This window comes from Aotus nancymaae, unplaced genomic scaffold (genome assembly GCF_030222135.1).
Source record: "Aotus nancymaae isolate 86718 unplaced genomic scaffold, 86718_ANA_hifiasm-v0.15.2.pri h1tg000007l, whole genome shotgun sequence".
Classification (NCBI taxonomy): domain Eukaryota; kingdom Metazoa; phylum Chordata; class Mammalia; order Primates; family Aotidae; genus Aotus; species Aotus nancymaae.
The window spans coordinates 1,910,389-1,923,246 of record NW_026988418.1 but is presented as its reverse complement, the minus strand read 5'-3'; the positions used below and the strand labels follow the sequence as shown (position 1 = coordinate 1,923,246).

At 45.5% G+C, this 12,858-nt stretch overlaps 1 protein-coding gene across 1 annotated transcript in view; it reads right to left on the bottom strand.

Annotated features, from left to right (window-relative positions):
* LOC135273279 (neuroblastoma breakpoint family member 11-like) overlaps window positions 1–12,858 on the bottom strand; it is a gene marked incomplete at its 3' end in the record, with an annotated part of 138,835 nt that overhangs the window by 124,689 nt on the left and 1,288 nt on the right. Inside the window, exons 3-9 of the mRNA XM_064372141.1 lie at window positions 12,357–12,476; window positions 10,792–10,968; window positions 10,247–10,255; window positions 9,649–9,665; window positions 7,581–7,653; window positions 6,567–6,734; window positions 5,615–5,649 (exon numbers count right to left, since the gene is read on the bottom strand). Of these exons, the coding sequence (XP_064228211.1) occupies window positions 5,615–5,649; window positions 6,567–6,734; window positions 7,581–7,653; window positions 9,649–9,665; window positions 10,247–10,255; window positions 10,792–10,968; window positions 12,357–12,476 (599 nt within the window). The remainder of the gene's footprint in view (window positions 1–5,614; window positions 5,650–6,566; window positions 6,735–7,580; window positions 7,654–9,648; window positions 9,666–10,246; window positions 10,256–10,791; window positions 10,969–12,356; window positions 12,477–12,858) is intronic.

The following is a 12,858-nucleotide window of genomic DNA, read 5'->3' as shown; positions in this document are numbered from 1 at the left end:
GCATCCTGTGATCTAAAATTAAATCCTCTGCGAAGGTTCCCTGCAGTGTCATTGTTTTTGGGCTTCAACTTGCTTTGCTGTCTTAGTTTTTTCTCATCAATTGGAAAAGCTGCTTTATTGGCATCATTTCATCCTTTGCAGCCTTCTGGTAGTATTTGGTACCTGCAGGGGAGGGAGAGAAAATAATCAACTCAGCATTTTTGTCAGGTCCTTTTGAAGGCTGAGTTTAGAGGGACTGCTAAGTGGTGATATCCCAGGGGCAAACTGATCTCTTCCTGGGAGCTTGAGCTGAGGGTGAGGGTTGGGCTGGCTGAAAGGGGAAGCACCATTCACAAGTGAGAAGAAACCACCACTGAATTTCCCTGAACTTCCAGTCAGCCTGCGGTGCAGGTTATGGGGACCCTGCCTATGCCCAACCAGCAGTTGGGAATATCAACCCCTTTCCTCCTGATTCCTCTCTGTCTGGAGCAGAGTGATGGCTTTTCCTCCCAGTGAGGATGTGCTCAGCATCAATCATACATGCTCAGACAGAGGGCTGCAGAAAAGGAAGATCCTCTGCAGAGAAACCCACTCCCTTAAACTCCATGTCCCAGTCTTCTAGGGAGGAGCAGGAGGCCATGGGAAGAGCTCTGGATATAAGAAGCAGCAGGAACCTCAGAAAACATCCACGTCCACTTCCGGCCTTTAAAACAGAGCCGTAGTGATGCCACTGGGATATGATTGAACTAAGGCCACATGACTTGTTACTGACAACCCAGGAATTAGGACCCGTGAACTAAAGCCGTTTCAATAAATATTGGAGGAAGAGAGAGGAAAGGCTCCAATCTGGAGGTCTCAACAGTCATGACAGACTGCTGGGTCACCTTGGCTAGGACAGAAATAAGGTTTTACAAAAAAATATAAGAAATATGATGTCTGTGGTGCTGGTTTGGTTGGTTGACATAATTTTTTTTAAAGAAAAAACAACTATATTTATAAGTATTCCTTCAAAGAGGATCAGGAAAGAAAGAAAATTAAAAGAAAAAAAGACACTCAAAATGGAGTTAGCAAAGAGAGAGCAGGGAGTGTAATTATGACCCTACTTATTTTCCCCAATGCCTGGAAGTTGATTCCACACCTGGTTACACCCTACGGGATTTCTACAAATCTTCTCAATATCTAGACCCACAAAACTCTGAAGTACAAAGTGAAAGGATTAGTCTGTGTTTTCCTACATTCTCCCCTCCCACTTATTATTTTCCTTAAGTACATTTTGGGAAAGTTGACTTTTTAATACTTAATGTCAAGTGTCAAGAGTGGCATAAAGAAGTATTCATATACCATCTCTTGCGGAATTTCAGTCTTAATTTCTTATTGCATTCTCTTCAGGAGAGTGAGACCAGTACGTTCTTTTTCAGGGCTTTGCGGAAGGACAATAAATGACCAAAAGTGAAATGTTCACATTGCAGTGCTGAGCCAATTAGTGGGCTGTAAAATCTGTGTGGTTAAATGTAAACTGGAAGTTTTATTTTAAACTGCCAAAGAAAATACTAAATTCCACTACATGTAATATGGGAGGTATTATTTCTGTACATTAGATGTAAATGTAATGACTATTTCTCACTTTGTCTTGTATTCAAAATTGAGCAAGTGAGCTTCAAGCAGAGGCTAAAGGTCTAATCTATTAATTTTCTTGGTTTTCTTCTTGATTTTTCTCTATGCTATACGAACAGTGCTGTTGAGAGGGGAATATAGGTCCCATCAAAGGCTGACGGAGGCTCAGCCTTTGGAGTAGCTGCACATATGGGGCACTTCCATGTTGGTAACCTGTGATCATAGAAGACCAGTGGTCCTTCTTATCTTTAGCCACAGATTAGAGTCACATGGGACTGTTTTAAAACTACACCCACCCAAAACACACCCCAGGCCATGGAAGTGAGAATCTCAAGGTGTGAGTTCAAGGCATTCATCTTAATTCAAATCTCACCAGGTGTTTATTACATGGCAGCAGGAGATAGAGATACTAAATAGAACAACCCCATTTCCCATCATTTTCTTTCCTTTTGCTGTTTATCTCATGATTGGCTTTGTTCCCAGTGGTTCCATGGATTTTAGTCTTCTCTCTGACAACTTCAGTGAAATCTCTCTCTTATCAACTGGGCTGGGCCAAAGCAAAGACTGTCCTGTGGATAGATTCTTGCCTGTCATCTTGTGTATGCATAAAGCTGGTTGTGGAGTCACTTTTATCAAAGTTAATTCAGAAAATGCTATCTCATATAAACTGGCCTTAAGATTCATCTGAGTTGCATTTTTGACCCTTAACTGGACTTGTAGAAGTGGAAATGAGAATAAAAAGGAGAGAGGTTAGAATGACGTACCTCATGATGTATGCAGTTTTGAGGTCCTGCCCTCTGTATGTACTTTTGAAGTGATGTCCCTTGAGAATGTCATAAATGTCCTCCAGTTAATGTCAGCTCAAATGAGTCCATGAGGTGAGAACACCGAGTCCCTGGCAACTCCAGCTACATTGTCACAAGGCTACACATCTGGGGCTGAAGACTAAAGTGTATCCAGGCCAGTAGGGAACTCCCACCTGGTTCTAGTTTAGTTTTCTAAGTGGGAACCGTTGTGCTCAGTTTTAACACTTCTCATTCAGAGGAACAAGAGACAGTTAAGGGTTGAATCAGTCGGGATGCTCAAAAGCTGACTCAAGAGAAAAACCAATGTGTAAATGATGCATTAAAGCAACGCTCCCTGCAGAAAGAGACAATGGAGTTGGGGATGCTGGGAGGAAAGGTAAACTTCCCAGGAGAGTATGCAATTCCAGTCAAAGAACCCTGTGTTCAGCAGCTTAAACTGTGGACGTGCATGAGGACAAGGAGGTCTGGCTCTCCTGTGACCATGAGAGGGACTCTCAAGACAGCAGAATAAGGAATAGGGCAGAGTTCAGAGAGCAATGAGGAGATGGGGACAGAAAAGGCCTTGCATGGTGGAAGACCATGGGACACAAAGTTAAGACCAGACAGAGGTTACAGCAGCCGCTGGAGAAAACAAATGGAAGAGAAAAAGCAGTGGGAGAACGAGCTGTCACCATCGACAGAGTGAAATAAGAGTGAGTGCAGCTAAGGGTCATAGATGTGATTACCTCTGCGCCCCAAGTGTGAGGGGTAGGGATTCCACTTGCTGAACCGGGATTCTCTTTTAATCATCTTCGGTTTGAAAACACTTGAGGTGGGAATGTTGCCGATGAGCCGCTGCCCTCGTGTGTTGTCAGCTGAGTGTTGGCATGGAGCATCTTCCCGATGTGGAGGGCTCTTCAGCCAGCCAGAGGGCTGCGCAACCATCTCTGAAAACAAAATGACAGCCAATGGCATGCACTGGCATCCATGATCTTACTGTGACTTTCTCTTCCACCCAAAGGACGTCAAATCAGGAATGTGGCCTTGGACAAGAAAGTCCAAAGTGTGAGGGGAAGCCAGTAGAGTGACTTTAATATTTTCTGTTTTGTTGATCTTTCTTCCATTACTCAGTAAGGACAAGTTTGTCAGGAGGCAAAGGCACTCCTGATTCACAAAAATATTCAAGAAACACAAGATTAAGAAACAAATAACTTCCACGTCGATAAGGCAAAAGCAAGGAAATCCCCCTGTATGTAGTCTGTGCTTTGGGGAGGGAAGAGATTATAGATGTGAAAGTTAAATCAGAGCTGATTGCAAAGAGGAGATGGGGATGGAAGGGCCTGGCAGGGTGGCAGCCCATGGGACACAGAGGTGAGACCAGACAGAGGTTACAGCAGCTGATGAGAGAAAGGAACCGGGGGAGCCTAAACCTGGAGAATTTACAAAACTTGCATCATTATAAGGTCTATTGAATATACATATAAACCCTATGTAGCACACACACCAAATATACATAATATCTATGAAAAATGACATAAATGCATATATCTGTATTTATTAATCTAATAAAGAAATATTAGATAGGGATTTAGAAGATATTAAATGTAAGGCAACAATCACCGTTCTGGTTTATCGAAATTGGAAAAAAAATTAGAAACATGAGAAGCATGAGAAAGAAACCATGTGGGAGAAGCAAATAACCTATTAGACAGCAGGAGAAATCACCAGGTGAGGGAAAATATGAATGAGACAAAAGCATTCACTCTGTCCTCTCACCTGGAGCCTATTCAGGCTCTGGACTCCAGGGAAAGTGAGGAAGAGAGGGTGTGCCTGAGCCAGTGGGGTGAGTCGTGGCAGGGGGTGTGAGAATCCATAGAGAAGCGAGGGAGATTCCAGTGGGAAGAAATCAGTTTAAATAAGTTGTCACGGCACGTGTCAGGGACTGCGCATGCCCCAGTACCCACTGAGCGCCTCCCACGTGTCCTCTCCATGAACCCATATGGTGCTTGGGATCTCACGAGACCCTCCCTGCTCCTGGGGACAAAAGTCCTTTCATTACTTAGCCAAGGGCTCCAGGAGAAGATACTGAGTGGGACAGAGAGTGAAGAGGAACACGACCCATGGTTTTAAGGAAATCTGAGGAGAATTGTTACCTCTGAGATGGAAACTGAGGACATGGCTGCGTACATGAGTGGAGATGATGAACTAAATGGATTTTCATAAAAGAGACTGATGTGGACACTTTCCACGTGAAAATTGCCCTTTGTTTTCAAAAAGAGCGGAAAAACAAGGAGAAGAAAGATCTGGACGTGTCATGAGACTGACTCGTGGGCCCAGGATTTACACTGTTACTGAATGTGCCTCATAGGTTGTCATGGAGAGTGCCTGATAGTTGAGAATCGGCTTCATGAGGGATGGGGAAGGAGAGGAAGAAAACTGGCAGAGGAGTACGTGTGAGAAAGGAAGGGAAGAGGGGTCTCTAGAAAACAGAGAGCTTCACAATCGCTCTGCCTCAGAGACAACATAGTCTGTGAAGTCACCTTCTAAATGTAAAGTTGTCAGAAAGACAAGTGGATTAGATAACAGCTATTTATAGGTTTATCGAGTAATTGTTATTGAATCAGGCCCTTTGGAAATTATAATAATTAATACTCTCAACAATGATTACAGGCAGATACTATTTTTTAGGTAGCTCCGATGAGGAAACAGAGATTTATATCCCCAAAAGACAAAATCTTTGGCCAAAGTGAACAACCAGAAGGAGGCAAACCCAGGACCTGAGAGCAGATTTTGTCCTAAGCCCCAGGCTCCTGCTCACCTCACTGGGTTGGAGCATCACGGATTTCAACTTGACCCTGAGTGAGCACGGAGAGGTGCCCATTCTCTGCTCCACCCACAGCACCGTGACCACCAAGACCTGGATTAGAGCTTCCTACCCTCTTTCCTTCCCTACCTTGAAAGGAACATTGGGTCCCAGAATCAGCATTGGCTGTGAAGCTGCAGGTGGTGGATGAAGGGCCCTGCCTGGCTAAGCCATTCCCACAGTCGAACCCTTGATCCAGCTGTAGTCCAAGACAATTGGGCACCAGGGTGCTTGGCTCCGGCTGTGTCAGTGAAGTCTCCATCTCTGACAGGTAGTAGCTCACGTCTCCACTGCAAGTCCCTTGGGGACGGGTCTCTTGGGTGGGAGCTGAAAGGAGAAGGGGCTTCAGTAGGAACAGTCTCAGTTTTCCCTTTGTTAAGTGCTCCCAGACACCCATCCCTGCTGTCCCTGCTTCTCACTAAAGCAATCCAGTGACCAAGGCCACACAGACAGACATCATGTAAATGCAGGGAAACAACATCTTTTAAAATGTAGGCAAGGCTGTCTTTGACAGTGAACTTGGACAAGCATGGAAACTCCATGGACATTGTGCTGGGGCACAAATTACATCATTAGAGGTGACAAGAGACATAGGAACTGAGATAGAAGGACTGACAGATACCTCCCGTACACCTCCTGTACACAGGTGGCTGTGAAGTTGTCCTACCTGCCTGTGGTCCAGTCACCTGATATCAGGGCCAGGGAGAATTGGAAAGCTATCTGACTCTCTTGTATCTATATTAAATATTCCATCCTAGTGCTCCCTCCCTCCCTCCTTCCTTCCCTCTCTCCTTTTCTCCTTCACCTCCTTCTTTCCCTCCCCTTCCTCCCCTCTGTCCCTCCCTCCCTCCTTCCTTCCTTCCTTCTTTCCTTCTTTTTTTTTTTTTTTGGAGACAGGTTCTCTCTCTGTCACTGAGGGTGGAGTGTACTGGTGAAATCATGACTCACTGCAGCCTCAACTTCCTGTGCACAGATGATTCTCCTACCTCAGGCTCCCGATTAGTGGGGACGACAGGTGTCGATCACCTCGCCTGGGTAATTTTTTTGTATTTGTTTTAAAGATGGATTTCACCACATTTCCCAAGCTCATCTTCAACTCCCGAACTCAAGTAGTCCACCCGCCTGGGCCTCCCAAAGTGCTGAAATTACAGATGTGAGCCACTGCCCCCAGCTTCATCCTAGTTTCTGATTCAAATCAATGGGTTTGTATACAGCCTGTCCTCAGAATTGATCTTCCTTAGCCTAGACAGAGGTATGAGGCATAAAGAATATGGAGGCTACCTGGGAGAAAGTATGGCATTTCCTCATCTTCATTCTGAGCGCACTCACTGTCTACAATCATAGCAGAGTCGACTTCATCTCCCTCAAATGTTACTTCGGGGCTCCTGTGAGGCTGGTTGGAGTCAGAACGGCTGTAGCTGTTTGAACAAGGGACAACACATTCCTCCAGTGAGTCCTGAGGGACTTCCTTTTCCTCAGCCTTCTGCACCTCCCTCACGAGCCAGGTAGGATAGAGATGACAAAGATTAAACCAAGAGGGATTCCCAGCTGGTTTTGACGGAAGGCATAAGGTAGTGGTTCCAGAAAGCAAAGGGGAGGTTCCATTTAAGAGAGAACAGGCAATCCTCCTCTATCTGCAACAGAGCATGGCTGCCTTGGGAACCAGAGAGGAAGAGAGCAGCTGGTGTTCATTGCACTGGAAAGACAGGAGCTGAGGAAGGCAGAGGCTCCGCTGCTTCTGTATGGTACAGTCTTCACAGCACTCACACAGAACCAAAGACAGCTGCCACACCGTGTGTCTAAGCTGGGTTGTATTTAACATGCTGTGGCCAAGGGAATACAGGTGTCTGAGCCTTGGTAGACTCCGGAGATGGTGTGCCTTGTAGATTGTTTTTAATTTTAACATTGTGATGTGAAACGTCAAGTGTTCCTGGGCACTTGTCTTGGTGTTTAACTTTGGTAGGTGCTTCCTAATTCCTGCTTGTTGTCTCCTTGTCATTTATCTTCCCTAACAAGAGTCTAAGGACAAGCATGTGAAAAGCAGCTTTCCATCTCGTCCTAGCTTCACTACAGGGGAGGACAGGTCTCCTCTGTGTGTGCAGGAAGTCCCTAGGGCTAGTGAACTCATAGAGGGTCATGCTTACAGGTGCCACGAAGACAATGGACAAGCATGTTAACAGGGCTGTTTCCTTGTTGGTGAGTGCAGGAAATCGGTGCACTGTGCAGCTGTCTGTATCCTGAACCTGCCGTCTGTGACTACCTTCACCTACCTTGTGTTCTTTCTGAGACCTTTTCCATATTTTACCACCCATTACCCGCTCCTGAGTATTCAGTGTTACCTGGGCTCAGGTGATCCCTGTACTTTCTCGACCTCCTCATCTGTAATATCTTCATCTTCATCTTCGTCACTTTCTGCAAATACAGAAGCGTCTATTCAGATATTTCCCACTTCACCCACTGGAAGCACAGTCAGCCCTACGTGCACTGAGACATGAACATCCATGTATGGGTCTGCATTGTACTGAAAACTCTCCTGTTTAGCCCTAAAAAATGCCCTGGCATGTTCTCCTGATCCATGAGGGAACGTGTTTCTGACCTGGAGAGTCACCATCAAGATGTGGCCAAATACTGAAAAGCCTTCTTGCTCCCCATATTACTGGAGGCTTGTCCAGCCTCTCTCTAAGCTTCAGCAGCTGTCTCCCCAATCTTGCCACACTTCTGATACCCAGGCACAGGCTTTGGCTCTGTGTCCTGTCACAGCTTGCATTGAAGCCTGTATCTTTCTCTTAGGACAGGACAAACAAACTTGTCCCACGATACTCCCTACACTGGGAACTTCATGGGCCCTCCAAGTGACTTCCACTGTGCTACCCAGGGACCCTCTCTCCATGGGGAGTGCTCCAGTCTAGACCACTTCCTTCCTTCCTTCTTTCCTTCTTTTTTTTTTTTTTTTTTTTTTGAGACAGGTTCTCTCTCTGTCACTGAGGGTGGAGTGTACTGGTGAAATCATGACTCACTGCAGCCTCAACTTCCTGTGCACAGATGATTCTCCTACCTCAGGCTCCCGATTAGTGGGGACGACAGGTGTCGATCACCTCGCCTAGGTAATTTTTTTGTATTCGTTTTAAAGATGGATTTCACCACATTTCCCAAGCTCATCTTGAACTCCCGAACTCAAGTAGTCCACCCGCCTGGGCCTCCCAAAGTGCTGAAATTACAGATGTGAGCCACTGCCCCCAGCTTCATCCTAGTTTCTGATTCAAATCAATGGGTTTGTATACAGCCTGTCCTCAGAATTGATCTTCCTTAGCCTAGACAGAGGTATGAGGCATAAAGAATATGGAGGCTACCTGGGAGAAAGTATGGCATTTCCTCATCTTCATTCTGAGCGCACTCACTGTCTACAATCATAGCAGAGTCAACTTCGTCTCCCTCAAATGTTACTTCGGGGCTCCTGTGAGGCTGGTTGGAGTCAGAACGGCTGTAGCTGTTTGAACAAGGGACAACACATTCCTCCAGTGAGTCCTGAGGGACTTCCTTTTCCTCAGCCTTCTGCACCTCCCTCACGAGCCAGGTAGGATAGAGATGACAAAGATTAAACCAAGAGGGATTCCCAGCTGGTTTTGACGGAAGGCATAAGGTAGTGGTTCCAGAAAGCAAAGGGGAGGTTCCATTTAAGAGAGAACAGGCAATCCTCCTCTATCTGCAACAGAGCATGGCTGCCTTGGGAACCAGAGAGGAAGAGAGCAGCTGGTGTTCATTGCACTGGAAAGACAGGAGCTGAGGAAGGCAGAGGCTCCGCTGCTTCTGTATGGTACAGTCTTCACAGCACTCACACAGAACCAAAGACAGCTGCCACACCGTGTGTCTAGCTGGGTTGTATTTAACATGCTGTGGCCAAGGGAATACAGGTGTCTGAGCCTTGGTAGACTCCGGAGATGGTGTGCCTTGTAGATTGTTTTTAATTTTAACATTGTGATGTGAAACGTCAAGTGTTCCTGGGCACTTGTCTTGGTGTTTAACTTTGGTAGGTGCTTCCTAATTCCTGCTTGTTGTCTCCTTGTCATTTATCTTCCCTAACAAGAGTCTAAGGACAAGCATGTGAAAAGCAGCTTTCCATCTCGTCCTAGCTTCACTACAGGGGAGGACAGGTCTCCTCTGTGTGTGCAGGAAGTCCCTAGGGCTAGTGAACTCATAGAGGGTCATGCTTACAGGTGCCACGAAGACAATGGACAAGCATGTTAACAGGGCTGTTTCCTTGTTGGTGAGTGCAGGAAATCGGTGCACTGTGCAGCTGTCTGTATCCTGAACCTGCCGTCTGTGACTACCTTCACCTACCTTGTGTTCTTTCTGAGACCTTTTCCATATTTTACCACCCATTACCCGCTCCTGAGTATTCAGTGTTACCTGGGCTCAGGTGATCCCTGTACTTTCTCGACCTCCTCATCTGTAATATCTTCATCTTCATCTTCGTCACTTTCTGCAAATACAGAAGCGTCTATTCAGATATTTCCCACTTCACCCACTGGAAGCACAGTCAGCCCTACGTGCACTGAGACATGAACATCCATGTATGGGTCTGCATTGTACTGAAAACTCTCCTGTTTAGCCCTAAAAAATGCCCTGGCATGTTCTCCTGATCCATGAGGGAACGTGTTTCTGACCTGGAGAGTCACCATCAAGATGTGGCCAAATACTGAAAAGCCTTCTTGCTCCCCATATTACTGGAGGCTTGTCCAGCCTCTCTCTAAGCTTCAGCAGCTGTCTCCCCAATCTTGCCACACTTCTGATACCCAGGCACAGGCTTTGGCTCTGTGTCCTGTCACAGCTTGCATTGAAACCTGTATCTTTCTCTTAGGACAGGACAAACAAACTTGTCCCACGATACTCCCTACACTGGGAACTTCATGGGCCCTCCAAGTGACTTCCACTGTGCTACCCAGGGACCCTCTCTCCATGGGGAGTGCTCCAGTCTAGACCACTTCCTACCACCAAATGCCCCGACATCAAGTGCCTTCTCCAACACTACACAGCAAGGGGCTTTATCTCATCGTGAAATATAGTCAGAAGTGCTCCCACATTTGCATGCAAGAGACAGTTTTGTCTGCCTTTACAGATTCAGAGACAGGAACTCAGGAAGGATAAATTAATCATTTCCTCACAGTTGCTAAAGACATTGCTGAAGATAGAGCCTGGGAACCTTCATTCTTAGTCCGGGACTCTTTTTACTCTAACAAGGTGCCTCCTGTCACAGCCTCCTTCCTGTCCTTTAAAACTGGACAGACGCTGCCTCTTGCCTCAAAGACCATGTTCCAGCAAGAAATGAGGAGACATCTGCAATCCTGTGACCTCCAACCCCAAGGGTTTCCCATGTCTGCTTTTGCCCAGGAAGTCCTGGTCACGTCATGGCTACAGATTTTTAGTGGAAAGAAACGATACCCACAAAATTGCCATTGTGGAGGTGTGGAGGTCTGGGGACTTTCATAAGCCTGGGACTGTGTGTCATCAGGACCTGTGTCCACCTTACCTAGGCTGAGCTTGTTGAAACACTCTGCAAGCCTGTGCCCCTCGGCCAGCTGCTCTTGGAGTTCCTGACCCTGGGACTTGTCAGGGTCATCACGAGTGACGAGGGCCTTTAAATGCTGATTCAGTGAGCGGGAGGCCTCTCTCTCTTCCTGTAGCTGGGTCAGCTCTTTTGCCTGACAGCGAACCAGGGCTTTATATTGCCTATGGTGAGATAGCAGAGAACGTTTAATAACGGAAAGGGATGAGTGATCAGTTCTAATACTGCAACGGAGGTTTATGTGAGCATGTCCTCAAGGAGCCCTCCAAGCAGAAGGTCACAACATGTTTGGGAAAATGCCTGTGGCCAAGAGAAATTATATATATGTATTTTTTATATATATATATTATATATATATTATATATATATTATATACATATATATTATATATATATTATATACATATATATTATATATATATATTATATACATATATATTATATATATATATTATATACATATATATTATATATATATTATATACATATATATTATATATATATTATATACATATATATTATATATATATATTATATACATATATATATATTTTTTCTATTTTTTGGCACGGTGCAGTGGCTCATGCCTGTAATCCTAGCACTTCGGGAGGCGAGGCAGGCAGATTACCTGAGTTCAGGAGTTCAAACCCAGCCTTACCAACATGGTGAAACCCTGTCTCTACTAAAAATACAAAAATTGGCCAGGCATGATGGTGCATGCCTGTAGTCCCAGCTACTCGGGAGGCTGAGACAGGAGAACTGCTTGAACCCTGGAAGCAGAGGTTGCAGTTAGCTGAGATTGTGTGACTACACTCCAGCCTGGGTGACAGAAATGAGAGTCCATGAAAATATACATATGTGTATATATATATAGTATACATATATATTGTACTTATATATACAAAGGCTTCCTCTGTATCAGAGAGAGCTCCTGTAAGATCCTCTGTGACGTTCCATTCATTTATTTCTTCTGTAAACAAAAGTCAGTGTCTTCCTAAATCAGTTTCAAGGGGATGTCCTTTCAGCTCCTCACTTTGCCCATGGACATTTCTATGTGAAAATTCACATAGTGCATCTTGCAGTGACTGGAAACAGAGCCGTGCACAGAAATGTGGTCAGGTGCAGATGGGGTGAATTGGAAAGATGAAAGGAGAAAGGAATGGCAGGTCAAGAAGGCAATATTGATTGAATGAATGAGTTGCTGCAGTCAGGAGGTGACTCTGACTAAGAGTAAATGGGTGGTGATCACACACCATTTTGAGTGTATTAAATGCTGCTGGGTGGTTCATTTTCTTTTGATGAATTTTGGATACACAAATTTCAACTCAACAATTAGTTGTTTTAAGAAGAGAAAACAAAGCTCAAGAAACAACTGCAACCCATAACTTGCTAAGGTTATTGTTCTGTTTTATGAGTGTTTGTGTGAAATGTGCCTGCCATGTAAATGCCTGCCCTTGTCCTGGCCCAGCTTAGCTCCTGCTTCTCCCAGCTCAACTGCTGCACTTCAGAGATCACACCCCTGCCCACCTGCCTGTCCCCATGGCGTCTCTCACCTGAGCTCCTCAGCTTGCCCGAGCTTCTCTGCCAGCTTCTCCTCGATGAACTGCACTTCATTCCTCAGCACGGAGTCTATGTCTTTTTCCTCTTCACACTCTGAGAAGAGACAGTCATGCCTGCCTCAGTGGAAGGCTGGACATACTGGTGTGGTCACTGCCTGCAGGGCAGGTGGCAGTGTCTATCCCAAGGACAAAAGCATCCCCAGTACCAGATTGTAGTGAGGGATTTTTTTCATTTTTTATTATCAACCTCCCAACTTGCTGGCATCTGATACTCTCCAACTTAGAGATGGGGAAAAAGAAACTCATTGACACATCGAGTAACTTGACAGGATGATTCACCTGGGATGAGGCAGAGTCAGAATTCATAGCCCCTGAGGTCTGGCTCTGAATCCTGGGACACTTTTGCAAGCCTTGCAGCCTCTCCTGTCAAACACTCTACTGGGGCATAAAGCAGTGATATCCTGTATAGTAGGAAAGGCCCTTAGGACGATGGGAC